At 43.0% G+C, this 20114-nt stretch overlaps 1 protein-coding gene across 1 annotated transcript in view; it reads left to right on the top strand.

Annotated features, from left to right (window-relative positions):
* The window catches only part of PRKG1 (protein kinase cGMP-dependent 1), a 346287-nt gene that overhangs the window by 92670 nt on the left and 233503 nt on the right, over positions 1-20114 (top strand). Inside the window, 1 exon segment of the mRNA XM_019618026.1 lies at positions 6640-6753. Coding sequence (XP_019473571.1) covers positions 6640-6753 — 114 coding nt within the window.

Raw genomic sequence — 20114 nt, 5'->3', positions numbered from 1 at the left:
TTGAGCAATTTGTATTTTGCAAAGTCTGATTTCCATTTAGAGCGGTATGTGTTTGGCATTGTGTGTTCCAAGCCATATTCACTAAGTACTTACATGTGGATAGACAACATATTTATAAGCGTAGAATCACAGAACAGCTCAGGTTGAAGGGGACCTTAAATTTCATCTGGCTCCAATCCCACTGCCATGGGATGTGCAGGGTTGAGAGCCACCAGACCAGGCTGCACAGGACTTCATCCAGCCTGGCCTTGGGCACCTCCAGGAACAGGGCACCCACAGCTCTCTGTGCAATTGGTGCCAGCACCTGATCACTCTCTGAGCAAAAGATTTCCCTCTAACCTAAATCTCCCCTCTTTTAGTTTAAAGCCATTCCCCCTTGTCCTATCGCTATCAGGCCACCTAAAAAGTTGGTCCCACAATAATAAAGGGTAAGAAATAAGAAATGTTTATAACTTTTTGCCTTTTCTTATTTTTTGTAATTTCCAACTTCTGTGTGAAGTGCCTCTTAGTGTTTTTGGTGTATCTGTTCTCTCATTGTTGTGTTTTGAGCACGTGTTTATCGTGGGCAGAAAGGGAGGGAGGGGGGCATGCTTTTGCCATTCAAAGGATCTCAGCCATTGGTTTTGCTCTGTTGTGTTTAATAAGAGATTGCAATGATTGCATGTCCCACTATCACTTATCACAGCACATACTAAATGGAGTTTTCATTTTAATTAAAAGAAGAAATTAAAATTGACCGGTTAGTTCCAGCATTTTATAGGTTTATACCTGGGACTTTTTTTTTGGATGACATTTTGAAATACTTCCAAAATATTTTGAAAAGCCAGGAAATGAAAGCCAGAGCTCTGGAGAGTGTTGTAGCTAGGAAATAAACTCAGACTAATCCCGCAGCTGCCTGAGGCAGGTGAACAAAACATTCAGGGCATTCAGCAGCAAACTTTGCAGTGTGCTTTTGTGTCAAAATCCTGAAGCATCCTTGTATCCAAAAGGATCTCTGGGTATGCTGATGCAAAGCGCTGGGGTCTCAGGGTGAGCTGGTTGGTGTGCCCTCATGCTGCACAGCTTTCCCACAGCCAGGGCAATAACTGACTGACCGTGTTTGCTTTCACAGTTCAGCCTTGTTCCAGCAAAGCCCTGCTCACGGTACACGCGAGTGTGTGGGTGCACCACGGGTTGTGCTCACAGCAGGCCTGGAGTGCCAAAATGAGGTGACTTGTGCTCGTGGGCATCGTGGTGGCAATGCCAAGTCAGGAGCCAAGGCGTGAGTTTGGCAAGGCAGCAGCACCTGCACAGAGCCGCCTGCTTTGGGGAATGCAGTCTGTGTTTGAGGTTGTTGGTTTGTTTGTTGCTGAGGTTGGGTTTGTTTGTTCTTGAGATTGAAACATATTTTTTATCGAGATAAGGCTGAGTCGAATTAGAAAAGCAAACAAGCCCAGTGTTCCCTGAAAAGTGTTCAGTATTTCACCTAGCGATAAGCATGCAGCTCATCTGTTCTCTTTGGTTGACTTTATTTCACATTCGGCTTCCAAAAGCAGCAGGTCAGCTCCATGTAGGAGTACAGAGCCCATGGCTTGCAAACCAGGGCTCGGGGCTGCACAGGATGTTGTACGTTTGATTTGACTTCACCTTCATGTTTTCATTTTCTGTCTCCTCGTTCCTCGTAATTTCTCCCTCTTTAGGAGAGGCTTCTCTAGCAGCTTTTTTCTGCATTTCGGTAGATTTTAAAACAGTCTCACAGTTTCATTGCAAACAAATTCATTATGCAGTGCTTGCCTATGCAAGCTGTGAAACTGCACATGCACACCTTTAGTCTAAAACTGTCAGAAATAATTCAGGGACAAAAGATACTGAGGACAGAAGGGATTCTTGAGGAGACCTATCCACACCCTGAAAGAATGAATCCCAACAGTGAGGATCTTGGGATTTAAGCTTGGTAAGAGAAGGATGCACGTCTCACCAATATACATTTGTAATTATTCTGAGTGGTATTTGAGGATGTGCATCTTTACGTGGGCTGGGTCCTCCAGGTTCTGCCATGAACCTGTCGTGTCACCCCTATAATTCAAATTACTAGCATCTCTTGTGCAGCTGTGCTTTGCTGGGGCTGCTTTGACTTTTTGGTGCTTGGCTTTGCTGTCGTGCCTTCCTCTCATCTTGGGTTTGCAGCTTTCCCTAGCTCCTCTCAGCTTCTCTCATCCTTCCTCTGGAGTAGGTCTGGATTTAAAACCAAGGGATATTGCTGCTATATGCTTCTCTGGTCTTCTGAGATGTCACATATTAATTCTTTGCCCCCAGCCCTTTTCTTAACAGCAAACACTGAAAATCAATTGCGTATCGTTTAGGATACAGCACTTGCAGATCTCAGAGGTTGAACTTTGCAACAGCATCTGCTGTTGCAGATGCCAGCTTAAAATGAAATAGTTCTGGAAAAAGTCATCCAAAGTTGTTTAATCTTTTCCAAGGAGGCATCTAAAAAATAACTCCATTTTTTCTCCATATTCAAAACATTGTCACAACAACTTGCATTGTTGCCATGTTTGGGAACATGACTTCAAATTTAGTAAAATGTGCTTTTTGTTGTCTTCTCTCTCTACCTATTGTAGTTCTCCTGCAAAACTTACCCAAATTTGACTAAAAGAAGAAGCATACCAGTGCTTGCAGCGGCCGGGGTGCTGCTCGGGGTCTGGATGGTGACAGGTGGTGGCTTTAGCCCCTTCTCTTACATTTGATGGGGCTCTAGCCCCTTGTCTTCCATTTGGTCGTGATTTTAACCTCTTGTCTTTCATTCCTCCTCTTTCCCCCACCTGTGAATGTATCATTTTCTTCGCAGGTATTGCTGAAGTAAATTAAATTCTAAATTGATTCTTGCCTGTTGGGCACTTCAAAGTGGGAAACGTTGCTATATAACACAATAACTCCTGCCTCATCGCTGGCTTGGCATTTGAAATACGTTCATTGGTGTTCAGGAAAATCTGCAGATCCACAGTGATAGTTTCTAAAGAAAACCAACTAGCAATAATTACTGCTCTGCCTTCAGAGCAGAGCTTGAAGAACATCCAATAAATAAGGGTATGGTCCAGTGTGGATGCAACAAAGCAGTGAGGAGCCACTCACGAATTCTGCACAGCGTCAAGTGGGAATTCCCTCTACATCCTGTCTTTTTTTTCTTTTTAATCATTTAGTGCCCAAATCTGTATCCTGCTGCCCATGTGCCTGTTGCTGAGCTCATGCTGAGACTAGCTGTGTTATTTTCCCGATTTCTGCAATATGCTGTGTTTGTTTGTAATCCTTGTTTGGAACTGCAGGAAAAAATCAGAGCCCTACCAGGAGTTTTGCCTGTTTGTTTAGGGTTTTTTACAGCCCAGGATCTAAACTGACACCAATCACTTGAAAAATGATAAAACTATTGAGTCCCATCCATGTCTCAAAAGCATTGGTAAGACACGCAACTGAAAGTAAAGGAAAGCATTGGTCTTTTCGAATGACTCCTTTATTGCCCAGGAGGAGAAAGAAAGAAGCAGCAATATAGATGGAGAGAGCAGCACAAGAAGTTTGCCCATTATATGAATTACATTCAGGCTGACAAATTCTTCAAGTCATGTTAATCTCTTTTTCTCTGCACCCGGAAGGAGAAAATGACCATTTAATTATTAGGATTAAAAATAACCTTACTAACTGAGAGAGTCACATCAGTGCAGTTTGCCTTGTAGTTCGATTTGTTGCAGCATGGATGCAATTGAGACAGAGGTGCTATTTAGTGTTTTATTGGATGGACTCAACGTGATGAAGAACCACATGTCTTCATCAAAACAGAGCAGCCTGGGAGCTCTGCTTATCGTTGCACAGGGGAGTGTGTGGGATTTTGGGATGCTTGAGCGATTGGTTTTGCCCACGGGTGGAAAAAGAAGGCTGAAAAAGAAGCTGGGAGCCTCCTGTGCAGCTGGGACGTCGGAGCATCTGCTGGAAGCACAGTGTTTTGAACTATTCCTAATTTGTCTGACTTCTTGGCAGCTTTCTGCTGGGAGCAGGTGGGTGGCTCTGGAGCTGTCCTCATGCTGGTCCCATGTCACGCTTGTGAGAAACCCAAATTGGGGGCACTGTTTGAGGTGCGTGTTTTGACCTCATGGGAATATGGAGGAATAGGAATTTGGGGGAAGCCCAGGGTTTAGTCACCAAAAATGCAGCTGCCAGCCTTTACTCTGGGCAAGTAGTGAAGACGTGAAACTTTTATTTTACTTTATGTTCTGTCTACATTAGAAATACCTGTGTGTCCTCCATCGATATTGGATACTTTCTTACAGCTGATAGAAAAACATATGGTTTGAATGCAGGCTGCAAAGGCAGCTATGCTGTAAATGAAATATCAATACTGAATTCAGTAGCACTCAATGCTTTGGCAGAAGCATGGCATTTTTGGATGGTTTCTTCTTGCCATGAGTATCACCTGTATTATATTCAGTATTTGCCTTCCGGAGATGTCAAAGGAAGGTGCACATTTCTGTTAATTTCCATGAAATTATCTGTATTGCTTTGCATTTCTTTTGGCTTCTGCATCTGGTTAATGTATCAAAGCAAGCAATTTATCCCCTGCATGGAAGCTGCCCTGCATAGCCTGCCAGCTAGGAACAGCAAAGGGATGAAATCCCTTCTCTTTAGGGCTGTCAGACCCTGTGTTTTCAAGGGAGGTGACTTTGGCTCATGCTCTGTTGGGTTTACTGTCAGGTGCTTCATGTTCCAGATTGCTTTATTGCACAGCAGGAGAATGGGACACTTGCTCTGGTGCAATCAATTGTAATTAGGCAGCACATTTGTCCTGTAGCATACCGAAGGAGAGGCAGCCATGTTCACTTGCAGGCGTGTCAAAGGTCCAACGCTTTCGCCTTTCAATTGCTTAAAAAATTCCTTCTTATGAGGAATAAAACTAGCCTGAAGGCACATGTTAAATGAGCATGTAAATCCTTGTTTCTTAAATCAGCAAAGTTTTGGTGTTTATTGTTGAATGCCTCCGAAATTGAGCAGCTCTCATGTAGAAGATCCTTATGGAATTCATCAAAAGAAAGTCTTATTGGTTTTTGTTTTTTTTTTGCGGAAAACCAAACCCTAACCACCTCTGGGGAATAGGAAACATGAACTGTGATCTTTCTCTTTTTGAGTTAGTCATGAGACTGAAACAACATGGAATTTGAGCATCTCTGGTTTTCTGCTCAGCTCTGTAGCTGTGCCTTGAAACTCAAAGATAGGATAACCATTTGCAAGCCAAATAACTTCAGCTTTTTTGATCCTTTCTTCTGTAAGTAAAACTAGTTTGCTTTAGCTTTAATTTTGTAGGACATTGTCATACGTATTCTTGATTGTATCCAAATATTTTGGTGAGAAGTCTCCATACTTATAAAGTTAGTTTTTCAATTTCATCACCATTATGCTTTTCGTGTACCAAGAGAAATGGTTGATGCTGTGAAGGACCATAAAGACTGCATTCAAACATTGTGGGCAGTATTTTTGCCTTCATCTCGATTCTCAAAGTCTGATATGATCCCACATCATGTGTGGGCATGATGTGGGAAGCAGGCTGTGTGCCGATGGAGGCTGGGATGACGCTTCTGTGTCTTACTGCCAGCAGCTCTTTCTGGTCCCAGGGCAATCCTTCCCAGCCTTCATCACTGCTCTGCAGGATTTTTGTCTCCTCTTCCTCTCTGCCCTAAGGGATTGTCCATTTGTGAGGAAGTGTTGACTTATGCACCAGAGTGAGCAAACAATGTGTTTTTTATAAATCAGACTTTTTAGGAAAATAAATGTTGCATGGGGGAATATATGCTTTTGACCCGAAGTGGATGATCCACATGGCTTGCTTTGGGAGCAACGTTTCCAGCAATGGGGCAGATCTCAGAATGCTTTTGAGTAGTGGTATTATTTGTGTCCTACTGCTCAGATTTCTTTTCCTTTTGTCTGAAAATGGCTTTGTGAGCTGGAAGTGAGGTACCACCTTCTCTTTGCTGATGTTTGTGTGTTTTTGAAGCGTTCTAGGCCATGTTTGGTGTCCAACATATAAATACAGGTGGTTCTGGATCAAACAAACCACAAGCTGGTCCTGAGCTGCTTTCTTTCCATTCACCTTTTGCTTTTAAATCCCCCTCGCATGTCTCCTCTTCGCAGGGTTGGCAAGCAGACAGAACAGAGTTGCTGTCCTAGGGTGAAATGCTCACAAACAAAAGGTTCTGTAGGATGTGAATTAAATAACAACCATGGGTCAAACTAATTTTCCTTTTGGTAATAGCTGTGTTATTCACGGATGAGCGTGCTCGGGGATTAGTTGCTTGGTGAAAATGAGCAAAATTGCTCCATGGTTTTCATCTGTGGTGTTACAGACCTAAACCTTTTTCCTTTTTAATTAAAGAAGAAACGAAGAAAATTTCACCTGAAGTATAATACATGAAGCAAAGTTGACAATGAGCTTAGTATGCTACTATTTCCTGACAGATGCTCCTCTAAGAAAACTGAAGCACTGAAAGTATGCAAGGCTTTTAATGCAAAGCTTTTCTAAGGTTACACGCTCTCTTCATAATGTTTGCTTTGTCTGAAGGAAATTTTCCCCTTTTAAATAGCCTTTTTTTTTTTTTTTTTCCGTTTCCCTCCATGCAGATGGAAAGGTTGAAGTGACGAAAGAAGGAGTGAAGCTGTGCACCATGGGACCAGGCAAGGTGTTTGGGGAGTTGGCCATCCTCTACAACTGCACTCGAACAGCAACTGTCAAAAGTAAGATCATTTCTGAACTTCGCTGTTGAATGGCTTAGGATTTCCTTGGGAAGCAGGTTTCTCCTTGTCTTCCCTTTGGAGTTGCAGCCTCTGTTAGATGCTGAGCTTGCCTAATTAATTAAACTCTCTGTTGTACGGATTTTATTGTTGAATTTAGGAATTGTGAGCAGGAGGAAGATAGAAACGAAATGCTTCACTGGGTTCTTTCACTAAGGTTTGTTCTCACAGGGCACCTCCTATATTAATGCAATGGTTAATGCTACCATATGTCTATAGTTTTCTGCATGACAGTGATGCCTACAGTAAGGATCAGGACAAGGTATAGGATAGGAGCTTTCATACCACTTGATCATGGATCTTGTGTAATTACCCAAGAAACGTGGCTGTCTTTTTAGACCTGTTCCTGCATTCCTATCCTCCACCTTTTACGCTCTTATTTCAAGCCCTGTGGATGGACACCAACTGGCCAGATGGGGGAAGGGTTTCCCAGCACCTTGCTCCATAAATATTCAAGGGAAACTTTGGAAGAAAGGCCAGGTTTTTTTTGCAGAATGAGACATCGTGTTCCACCTAAACTGACTAAGCCAGCAGAACTGGAAGAAAACTGGATGGCACTGATCCTCTGCACTAAGTCTTTGGCTCTTCTCCTGTAATCTGTAATGTTTTGTTTGCACAACATCTTGGGTTGCACAATAGATGGAGGGAAATTATATTATTATGTATACTGTACACATGTTTTCATTTAAATACAGATTATACTTATTTGAGAGTTCTTGATCTTGAGGATAAGATGAAGTCTTTAGCGGAGAGGTTTTATAAGGGATGAAGTATAGTTCTGTGACTTAAAGGTGCTGTAGGAGAAGAGTTAGGGCACAGATGGGATAGATCATGAAAGTAATACAGAGACAAAAAAAAGTAGTATGAAAATAGTGAGGTATGTGAGTCCCTGTTTAGAAGAGAGTCTTTCAAAAATATCTAATTTTTGCCTAAAAAGAGAGAGAAGAAAGAGGAGCAATGGACAGAAGCCTCAAAATGAGCACGGATAACTAGATGTTTTGGGAAGAACATGCTGTTCTCCATAATCCTAAAGAGGCAGACTGACGCACTCTTGCCTGCTTAAACCTTGCCTTTTTGCAAGTACTGTTTATTGCAAATAAATCTTTGGCTAACCCATGGTGACATCGTTGGCAGCGCAGTTTGTGCTTCGGAGCAATCCATAATCCCAAATGATGGAACAAATGCTCATAGCACTCAGGTCAGACTAAGCCTCAGGGCATAGCCCTGGCCTCAGAGCCCTCGGGATTGCTTTGTGCAGCGTGTTGGAATGCTCCCTGTGCCGTGCTGCCCCAAATGCATGTGGGAAGCACTGCACCATGGGTGTGGGTGGGAAGCAGCTGCTGATCCATCCTGGCTTCCTGCCTCGTGGGTCCATTCTCCTTGCAGCCGTGTCACCTGTGTTTGCATCCAGTGTAAGGTCCAGAGGATTGGTGATGGAGATCATACAGTGACAGGAGGCTGGGGAGGGCACAGTGCTCTGTCAGCACAAGTACTGCATCACCTTGCGCAGTCGCACTGGGTTTTCTGCTGTGTCCATTTGCAACTAGTCTTGCAACTGATGTATTACATGGAGATTTTACTACCAGTTCATTTTACTACCAGTCCATAGAGTCATAGAATGGTTTGGGTTGGAAGAGACCTTAGAGATCATCTAGTTCCAGCATCCTGCCATGGGCAGGGTTGCCAACCACTGTTGGTTCTACCAGAGTCAGTAATCTAACATCCTCAGAGATCTTCCTTCAGGAAGGAGGTGGTTGTGTCTGTTGTTCTACTCAGTTCCTCTCCCATTGGCACTGTAAAATTAGGAGAATTCTGCACCTGTTTGGGTTTGCAGTCTCCTTTTTAATGTAACTTTTAGGTGGTTTCTCTCTACTACAAAGTAAGTTGCAGTTGTGGTTGTAATTGACTTTATGTCCTTTAAGGTATAGTGGTGAGCAAGGTCACAGCTCGTTTTTTGGGAACTGTTTCAGCTGGACCTATTTGAGCAGAGCCAGGTCTCTGAGGCATATGGATCAATTTAGGGCATTATTGACTTAAATTGCTGTCAATGCTGCTAATAACCAGCTTCAGGCATCTGTTTGTTCTTTTGGCTAAACGGTAAATAAATGTCATAAATCTTTAGAAGGGCAAACACTGGCAAATATTGCATTAGGTCTGATGATAACTTTGATCATTCCGAGGTTTATTTCGGGAGAAATGAACAATTGATGATTGTAATGAGAGCAGACACCCAGTCAGCAGCGATGCTGGGAGGGGGAGGTGGGGAGGTACGTCAGGGGCCATCGTTCTGCAGAAACGCTTTCTGTCAGGCCTTCCCAATTTTCAGGAGATGGATTTCTATTACCTCCAGTGTCAGAAGTGCTCTCTCATGTGCCTGCCACTACTTCATTACAGGAATGCTACATATTTCTTCTAAAAAATGAAGTTGCACAAAGACCGAGCGAAGGATGCGTGGTGGTGGTGGGAGCCCAGCGGTGCCTTCAGGCTGTAACTCTGTGCCTTGAGAGTGCACTCTGTCTCCTGTTCTAGCTCACGTGTGTGTGTGCTAGTGGATAACCAAGTTTTCACTGCCATTACTCAGCAGCCTATCACAGCTCCTCAGCTGCCATGCACTCCATGGAGCTTGTAGTTTCAAGGGATCAGTCGCTACGGAAGGTCCTTTGCCTTTTGACAGTGCTTGAGAAGACTTTAAGGTTTAATTATTTTGAACTGGCTCCTTCTGGTTCCTTATAACCTCTTTCGTGAGGCAGCACAGGTCTTTTGAAAGCTTGACTAGGAAAATTATTGTGGTATTTTTGTAGTGCTATTGCAGTCTTAGATGAAAGCAAGAAGGGATTTGAGGGGACCCACGCTGCTGAGTACCAAGGGCTTCCTCTCATCCGAAGCTTCTGCTTTACACTTCCAGATACTATAGGGAGAATTTATTTTTCTGCTGGAAAGTGCTCGGTCTGAAGCACTGTCAGAGCTTTCTGAAATGTTCACAAATCACTTCTCTGTGTAAGGGAATCTAAATCCCATTCACCAGCATATTGCCTTACCTTGAGGCTACTTGTAATGTAGAGCAGAGTCAGGGTCTCTCCTCCCTGGCGCCAACTGATCATTTCATTCAATGCATTAGAATAAGGAAAAGGGAATCCTACACGTGATTATGGATAACTTAGGTGAAAATGACGTGTCGAGTACTCTGGCAGAGAAGTATTCTCTAAATATGCCTTTTTACTTACATATCTCAAATTGCTACTGGCACCTCTTCGAGAAAGCAGATTGTGTCTTAACATATAAGTTGTTAAGACACAATTGTGTCTTAAAATCTGTGTTTTCAGCAGTGGGATGGGGCATTTCACATGATGTGGGATGGGACGGGGGACAGATCTGTGCCTATGTACCCTGGCTCTCCCCCAGCCATCCTGCTCAGTAGCAAACTCCTAAGGTAGGAGGCTTTTTTCCCCCCTCCAAACTATGCACATAGTGGATTATTATTTCAGGATTTTGGGGCAGGAAGGTTTGATCCTCGTCACCTGGGGAGTTTGAGGAAGCACTATCCATTGGAAGATCTCTTCAACTCCAGCTTTCATCACTGAATAACAGTCCAGACAGCCGACAGACCAGTCTAAGAAATAGATTATTTCTTACATTTCAGTCTCTGCCTCTCATAGTAAAACAGAAGGAAAGTTTGTATCTTTTTCTGACTTAAACACTCTAACCCAACCCTTGTAAAGTTCCATTTGTTCTTCTTTTCTCCCTATTTCAGCCTTTTTAACCTAGAAGGTCTGAGGAAAGGCAAAGCCCTGTTTATCCAACTCCTAAGAATCACGAGGCTGAAATAAAAAATTACTTATTTAAATGGGAGGTTGCAAGCTCTGGCAGCATTTTATTTGATTCTCTGAAAAAATGCTTTGTCTTTCCCACTGTATTTGCTCCATTGATAAATGAGCACGGTGCTTATTTCAGTGCCTGCATGTGGGGCAGCTGCAGCCTGGGTGAAGGGACAGATGTGGGTGCTGGTGCTGCCTGCTCTGCTGTGCTACAGAGCACTGAGTGGCCCTGTGGGTTTCTCCTTGTTAGTTTGTTTTAGGTTTTAGTCTGTTTCCTCCTTTTCTGTAACTCCTTTTTCTTTACCTACTTTTAGGCTGTGGACAAGCTGTTAGAAAGCAGTTAGGATTCACTCTCAGAAATGGGAGTTGTAAAATCATTGCAGCTACATTTGAAATACGGGGCATAAAGAAAACCAGAATGCTAGTTTTATGGTATAGCTGGTGAGCTAAAGGTTTGCACAGTGAGCCAGACCAGGAGGATTCTTGAAGAGCACTATGACTTTCTACATGCAGTCCTTGGAGAAGTAGCTAAAGTAGACTAAAGTAAAATAATTACTTTACAAAAGCTTCTTTTCCATCGCCCTGTAATTCGTGTCTCCAAAAACGTTACTGATGCATGAAATCAGGCTAGAGCAGTTCTGATAAATGGGAGCGCTGAACTTCAGTGATGATAGCAAGCCTTTGCTTTGAGCAGAGTTTGATAAACAAGGGCATGCAATAATGGTATTTGCAGCTTATATTAATTTACGGGCTCAGCTACACACGGCCTTTCCTCAAACTGAAACACAAGAGACTGCAAAGGGTCTGGTTTGGATGCACCACCACATAAAAGTTTCTTACTCCAGACTATTTCCTGGCACTAATTGCAGAAGAATGAGCTGTTTGGTACTAAGACACAGAAAGGAACAATTTGTGATTCAGAACCAAAGCAAGCCTTTTCTTTTCTTTAAAACCACTTTAGAAGATGCTTGGTAACATGAAATTATGCCATGCTACCTTTCCTTATGTCTGTGGAAACAGACTTTTAAAAGCTACATTTAGTAGATAAATTTTAGAGATTTGAGTTTACCTTTCTTTACTGGAGAAGTTATTCCCTACACTGGAAATCCATCACTTTTGGCAAATTCCCAGTGAAGTGATCTTAAAACAAGATCTCCCAATCATGGGAATAAGCCTAAATACCTAATTATCCATAAATGTCACTGCAACTACTGTTGTTTTCAACCAAGCAGTAGCACCTTCACATGTAATGCTCTCATTTATAGCAGCAAGGGAATTATTATAAACAGAGAATTCAGTATTAGCGTAGAACAGTGCCAAACCATCCAGACTTCTCAGTTTTCTCTAAAACAACAACAATAACAACAACAACAAAAAAACTAAAAAAAAGAAACAAATAATTATTATATTACCATCGTTCATTGGAAGTGCATTGGAAGGATGTTTTTACTCTTAAAGTATTGAAAGACTTGAGTTCAAGTCTTGAGTCACTGCATCTGCTCTGTTTTGGTATCTTCTAAATTACGAGCTCTTTCTCCCTTCCTTAGCCTTCTATATTTGCACCTGAAGGACTTAAGGTAAAGTCTTCAGCTTCAGTAGGATTTCTGATTTGAAATAGCAGCAAGAGAAAGATCTCCAGTTGCATACATCGTGTCCATGAGCTGTGAGCTTGAGATGAACTTGGAGCCTACTTTCACACCCCTGGAAAGCTGTTTTGCAGGAGGAAGGTCACTTTCCTTGCCCTCCTTGTGCTCCATGTCTTGGATCCTGTCCCAAGGTGCTTTGACCCTGTGCCAAAACCCTTCCCCTGCCCATGGCAGTGCAGGATTAGCATACAGCATATCACCAGCACAAGATTTATTCTCTCCATGGCTAAGGGTCATCGATAGATCTCTACAGGCCTTTAAAGAGCACATAAAACATTCCCAAAGTGCTTTTGTTGACAGGTCAGCACCGATTGTAGTTTCGTGTGGTTTTATGATGACTCCTGCTTAGTCAAAATGTAGACTTGGCAATGCAGAAATGTGTGCAAGCACTGAAACTGCAAGTATTCTTCTCTGAAATGCCCTCAAATTTAGTGCTAATTATTTTTTCTGATTTTTGAGTTTCTTTTTAGCTGTGGCAGAGCACAGTCAGGCAGGCACTTCAGAGCAGTGTTGTAAGGGAGGAATGCATCTTCCTGTCATGCCTCTGGGCACCTGCAAGGAGTGGAAATCTGGGAGCTGAGAACGGGGAGAGGCAGGAGGTGGGCAGGAGCTTCTGTGGGAAAGCAGGAGGGTTTGTGGGGTTTGTTGTGGCTGGCGAGCCTGCCCTGAGTTTCTGGTGGGAAGGAGGTGGCTCTTCTGAAAGCGAGCAGCTCTCTCGTCTTCGCTACCCATGTGTTTCCTGAGTAAGAGATGTTGATGGAGCAGATGGGAATGCCATGTGCTGCACTGCGTAGCGGTTGCACTTATATTTAATGCATTAAAAAAAAAAATAGAGATGAGAGGAAACATGTCTACATACTACGGTGTTGGCTTTGCTTGTGGGTTTTTGTTGCTGGTCACCGTCAGTGATTGCTAACTTACCTTCAGGAACTCTTGAGGCCTCCTGCACATAATCATGCTCATTTTGGCTGCTGACAGTAGAGCCCAACTTCTCAGCATCTCCCAGAACAATTGGCCAAGCTAGCAGCACACTTCTTGCTGAGTTCCCAAGCTGCTCCAGGGTACTCAGGCCACATAAAACGGAGTTCTTGAACGAGCATTAAGGACCAAGTATGAACAGCTGCAAATCTTTTCTCTCCCTCCTTTCAGGAGGAAGCAGTCCCTAAAGCAGAGACACAACCAGCACCAAGACTGGCTTTTCAAGCAGACCTCTCCATGATGGCCCTGCCAGCATTCTGCAGGCATGAAGGTCCTGGAAAAGTTTCTCAGCACACAGATGCAACATGGAGTGTGAGAGCTTCACCTCCCACGTGGGCTATCAGGGCTGATCACAAGCCAAAGGGAGCTGGAGATGTTTGCTGACAGCCTGTGTGAATACAGAACTTTGGGCGTTACTTAATGTCCAGCACTTTCTTTATTCTCGGTTCTTTTGCCTTTGCTCTTGTATTGCTGAGCTGTTCAGCATTTCCATTTCATGAATGTTGGAAGTGGGACATTTTAGCCCAAGTGTTGGGAAAATCCTTTAAGTTGAGAAGGAGCTGTTTGGGGCAACCAGAGTTGTGCATCAGCATGCCTTCATCTCCTGCGCTCCTGTATCCTGATGTATTACTGTGCTGATGTGTCAATTTGATAGTTATAGTTCCTGAAGAAAACCAGATCTCAATAGGATCTGAAAAATGCTGCTGTATTTTTCAGGTCTGCGTATTGTCTTGTCAGATTTGCTGTCCTTTATCATCTGCATATACCCACTGACAAAACACTTGAATTTTCTGTTATCCCTATCATCTAATCATAAATCCATTTACTAGTGGCAACTGGGCTAAGCTGAGGAAAAAAAGGTTCCCATATGCTATGATACCTTAGATGCATTTTTTAGTGACCAGTATCGACTTCAGTTTGTCATGCTGCAAAGATGGCTGTAATTTACTTGCTCTTATCCGCTCCAAAGGTTTTCTGGCAAAGATGGATTTAATATTATTTAAGTGCCAAGCGCTTAAAAGCGCTTGGATACCCAATAAATCATCAAAATGGCAGATAAATTTTTTAATTAAGAAAGCAACCAAGCGCATTCTCAGTATTGAAGGTCCTAAAACTCATTACACTGTGCGGATTGCATCTTCTCTCTAAATGTAATCAGAATGGGAGCATTTCATTTGCTATAGCCTCCCATAAGAAACACTGGGACAACAGCCCCTGATCTACATATTTCCTCCTCCTGAGTGATTTGCAAAGCCTTGCCCTTCCAAGTTCACAAGCTATGAGCATTTGAAAGTGCTTGGTGAAGGTTTGAGGCCAGGAGATGGAACTGTGATGCAAATAGTGTGTTATTTCCATTGTCAGGAAGAAAGAAGGTTGTCTACTCATCCCTGGGCTCACGGAGTGCATCCCCAGACACCCAGAGAAGGGCCCAGTGCTGAGAGCAGGTGATGTGTTGGGACCTGAAGGTGCTTTAAAGGGATATGGATGCTCCAGTGATTGATCTCTGAAAGTTTCCTCTCAGCCCTGCCTCTGAGCAGCTGGCACAGCAGTAATTTAGTGCCCTGTTTGCAGCACGTCATAACTGCTGGCTTGGAGGACAGCGGCGCGCCGCTACAAACCATTCGCTCTGCTTTTAAGGGCATCGTAAAGGGGATGTTATTGCTTTTCCCTCTTCTTGATGACGCAGGCACTGGTCGATTAGGACTGCAGTCACTGTCATTTGTGACGCTGCTGGCAGCACGCTCGGAGGCTGGTGCTCCTGTATTAAAAATTCTGCTGGAAGGAGGGAATGCAGTCCTGTGACCACGTGCTTTCCGCATCACCCTCCATGACAAGCAGCCCTGGCTGTCCAGTCTGCTCAGTACCACGCAGGAAGCTGGATATATCTGATGTGGTGCCCTGAAGGATGGAGATGTCCAACGTGCCCTTCCCCAGGGCTGCACCACCCCTTGAGAATGGAGCTATTGTTGGCATCCAGCCTCCCAGAACTGGTGACAGCTCCTGGTATTCAAACGTCCAGGGAGCTGTGTGGAGAATTAATCCAGGCTAAGCCTCCCTCCACACATGCAGAAAAAAAGAACCCCAAAAAAGTCTTAGGCTATTTTTAACCTCACTATAAAAAGTTAACCTAACTTTTCAATGCAGCTGCATAAACAGTTACTGGCAGGGGCTGGGGGCAGTGCGTGGGAATGGGGAGTGTGGGAGAGAAGGAACTCGGCCAACGCTGCTCTGGGTAGCAGTGGGAAGAAGGCAAAAGTGCACAGATCCTCTTTATTCTGTATTATAGTGTTCAAGTAAGACTCCATGGCTTTTACAGCATTCTTGCTTCAGCCTGTTGGCACTTCCTGAGCTGGTAAACATGACCAGGGTGGTGGGTGCTAGGAAACCTGTCCAGTACAGTTGTGCCATGGAATCACAGAACCATAGAATCATTAAGATTGGAAAAGACCTCTAAAATCACTAAATCCAGATGTCAGCCAATCCCCACCTGCCCTCTAAGCCATGCCCCTCAATGCCACATCTCCACGTTTCTTGAGCACCTCCAGGGATGGTAACTCCACCATGTTTCCCATCACAATTTAGTTAATGACTGATCCAGATCCTTCATTAGCTGCTGTCATCGTTGTGATGACAAGAGAAAGAGTTTTTAATCTCTCATTAAGGTTACTTTCTTTTAATCCGCCCATTTAAGGAGGTTTTAATCTGCTACTATCATCTCCTGGAAGCTGTCAATACTAAAGCGTTAGCAAATGTTGCTAGTAATACTGTGTAATCCAGTCGGATCGCAATAAGATGATTACACCTGTCTGATAGTGTTTGATATTCCATAGATTGATTACAGGGAAATGTATGCAGCCTGTTAAATGGAGGCTTCTAAAAAATGACTTAAAAATGAAGCATTTTGAACCTGAATATTTTAGAAGAGTCAAATGCTATTGTACTTCAAGCTTCATCTGGGAATTTTCTGCCATTCGGCACTGTGCAGATATTTGACTGCTTTGATTTAATTACAGAAGGTTTATGATATTTACTCAAGCATTGTCCCATTTTTAATTGTTGCTTGGCAAACACTGTAATGCCTAAAAAGACGTGCTAACAGCTGTGCGCTGCGAAGCAGTGGTAAATAAGCCGAGCTGTTGGGTTTGGCTGCTGCTACAGTGGGTGTTGGCATGGTTTGAAAGGAATTTGTCATCCTTCCTTTTGTAATAGAGGAAGATGAGGATGGTTCAAGAGCTGTCATTCACCTCCTGCTTCATTGGTGGGATATTATTTCCTCTGTTTTGGGCAAATAAAAGGTACATCAGCGCATCAAGTGCAATCAGTGAGGTTATTGAGGTCACGTGCCATTTGTTCTTGCTAGCTCTCAAGAACAGCATGGAAAGACATGGGTGAAAGCATTATTTTCTCTCACTGGCCTCACTGTCCCAACAGATATCCCTAACTGGGGCGTGTACAAAATACATATAAAGCTAAGCTTTGTATCAATTAAACCTGTGTCTGCTTTTTCTCTTGATGTTAAAATACATGCTCTAAAGACTTGGACGTCAGCATCTAGAAAATATCTGTCCCATCCTCCCTGTGTTAGTACTGAGTGTTACTAAGCCCATTCGACCTTCCAACCCTACTGAGCGCAAATCTACTCATCTGTAATTATTTTGTAAGTGCTTCTGAGATCGTGGAGTATGGCCATGGCTTCCTCTTTCCATTTTGAATCCTGTGAAATGGTTGAAAGTTTTTCTGAACATCCTAAAGTTGTCGTATGGATGTGCAGTCTGAAGGCAGGAAGGATCCAAGGGTAAAACCGATGGATCTGATTCAGCTCTGCACCATGCCAACAGGGTGGATAAATCAGTGAAAGGATTAGGGCCCCAAATCCATTAAAGCCTGTAAGATTTTCTTTCACTTCACAGGACTTAAGATTATACCCTGAGTAATTTTTTGGCCATATCATTATTCTCTATTAATAAATTTAGAGTGATTCTGTACTGCAAATGAATGTGCCAGGAATGGGTTTGAGTTATGCTGGGCTTGGCCAAAAAGGTTTGAAGATACGCAATGGGTTTGCAGCACACCTCACGCCAGCACCTATGTGGGATATGTGAGGTTTTTCTTTCCAAAGCATTTTTTGGAAATATTTGGTTAATAAAGGAGTGAAAGCAGCCAAAAATGCTGATGCTTTTCAAGGAACCCTGGTGGGTTACAGCCTGCCTGTCCCCCAGCCCTGAGATGGTTTGGGAGGTGGGAGCTTTGGAGGAAGGGCTCTTATTTTTCCAGCTTATTTTGGAAATGTAGTCTTTTCTCTGTGTGTGTGCTGGGTGCCGAAAGATGAATGATAATGTTATGAAAATGGGTTTTAAAATAGTCCTTATTTGCTTTTAGTCTGATAGTGTTACCAGCTTCGTTCCCTAGTCTCAGTTTATCCTTGGGCGGCATAGGAATGGAAGTCAGTTGGGAAATGAGTCCTTGTGGGAAGAAATATTCCATTCCACTTGCTTCTTTTTTCTGCGTGTTAGTTAATTCACTGCAATGGACTTGTATAGGTGAATAGCACACAGTCTGAACCCAGCACCTTTCAAAGTGGAGCAATGTAAATGTCAGATAGTTACTATAGTAAGTCTGCTTGTAAAGCAGCACTGCAGCCCTCCAGTGCACTCCAAACCAAAATCTGACACGGAGCTGGGTGAGCCCTTCTGAACTGAAGCACCTGGGGCTGTGGAGTAGTGCTTTTCTGCAGACATTTGGCAACCCTGGCTTTGGTTAATGAGTTAAGTAAAACACAGGCAGCTGTTATTTTACTGAGTAAGGTAAGGAATAGAAACACTATGGATCCATATACACTTCCTAACATCCTTTTCTAGTATTACTTCTGGCTGAGTGGAGAAGATCATTACATTTTTCTGTGTTTGAAGCTCACCTTTGGGCAAAACTAAGGCTCTGCTCAATGTCCTTCTGTCCCTAGTCCTGGAGTCCCCAGCACTTTAGCACTGGGCAGCACTAGCCCTGGGATCTCTGACCCTCTCTACATGCTGACCTTGTCCATCCAGAATGGGGCTGCTTACAAGGCAGTGCTTGCCTTGCTCAGCATTCCCGAACGTTTTGAGTTTGGCATCTTGGACACGGATAGGGAGATGAAGAGTCAGCCTCCCTGAACCCTTGTGAGGAGAACAGCCTGTCTAGAAAACCTCTAGTTAGATAGATTTTGTTTTAATGTGGAGTTATTTTGCAGCTTCTACAACTTATTTTTGAACAAGGATTGATCAAGATCTGTGTAGTATTTCTCCAGCAGTAGAGACATTAACCTTTATTAACCACTGTGCAGGCTGTGACTACTTAAAGGCTAACGTGACCATTAAGACCACATCTTGGGCTATATTCCCTCCTACTCCAAGTCCATTAACTTTTATGATAATGATGAAGTAAAGTAGTAATTTGTTTTCCTGTTATTTGAAAGCACTGCTGTACTCAACCTTCTGCATCCAAGGGGCTACCAGACATTTGTACTCATGAATAACACTGCCTTTAGTTTAGCAAAAGTACAGTAGTGACTACAGCTTGCTACCAACACCACTAATTTCATATTCTGAGGTGCACATGCTTTGGAATAGCAAAGATACCCCAAGCTGGGAAAAAAACAGGTCTGGATTTACTCTCTCTGCCCAGATCTGTACCTGTACTATAATTCTGATCTGCAACACCAAGCAAGGGGTTTCAGGGTACATTCGTGTTTCCTTCTTATATTTATATGCTACCAAGTTTCATTCTGGACACTTTTAGAGTGCCTGGGTAGTAAGGGTGCAATTTTTTTGCTGTAGGCAAAGTTGCATTGCAAACGTCTTGCTCATCATTCATGAGTTGTTTTCTTGGAACCTATTCTGAGTGGCATCCAAAGCTGCTCGCAGTGTGTTTGCAGTTAATCATTTCAGGATAATTGCTGAGTGCATTTTGGTTTGTGCCTGTTTTTCAACAGCAGCATTTTTCATCATTTCTTCTTACTAGAGTTTCCAAACCTGTGTGAAGTTGCCATTGTAAACAGCAGAGATGTGCGTAGGGGGGAAAGTATATCTAAATACGTGGTGAGGCTGTGTGGGCAGGCAGTGGAAGAGGTTGGGAGCTTGCTGCAGGCTTCTGCTCACATCACTCTTTCTGCCTGCAATATGTGTGCTTTGAGCTGGTTACATCCTGTTGTGATTTGTGCAGTTTTATTTGTTGATACGTGTATGTCTACACGTGTCTATGTACCTGAATGTGTATGGGCTGTAAGGTAAGGCCACGCATTTTTTCTCTTCCAATCACAACCCCCACCTGCCTGAAAGTTCTGTCCGTATTAAATGGATGTCTCAGTGTTCTGAGCACTTTCTGATTTTTGAGTCAACATTTTCATTTCGCAAGGAAAGATTTTATTCTGGTCTTTAAACTTTCATTTACACATGCTGATCTTTGAACATTTCTTAGTAACAGAAGTGCCCTGAGATACTGCGGAAGGAACTGCAGTCCAACAGGCTTGCAGAGAAGAATATCCGACATATTTGGTTAAAACCACGTTTCTCATTAAGTTTAGTTACTAATTGCTGTTTTCACTGATTTCTGTGCTTGTTTTGAATAGCTGCTTGAAACAGCTCCACAGAAGCAAATTTGTTTTCATAATTCAAAACATAACACACCCAATTATTACATTGCATGAATGAAGTATATTTAAAACACATTAAATCATCAGATTGTAGACCAGAATTTCTTAATGAGTAAACATACTAATTAATCCACCATTTCCATAAAATTATTTTATAAGTATGCCAGGATCCTATGCTGTAACATTTATTGGTGTGATTACTATGCCAGTTTCAAATGAGTAAATCATAGCAAGTTG

The sequence above is a fragment of the Meleagris gallopavo genome, chromosome 8 (assembly GCF_000146605.3).
Source record: "Meleagris gallopavo isolate NT-WF06-2002-E0010 breed Aviagen turkey brand Nicholas breeding stock chromosome 8, Turkey_5.1, whole genome shotgun sequence".
NCBI lineage: Eukaryota > Metazoa > Chordata > Aves > Galliformes > Phasianidae > Meleagris > Meleagris gallopavo.
The sequence above is the reverse complement of the archived record's forward strand: the minus strand, read 5'-3'. Positions and strand labels throughout refer to the sequence as shown.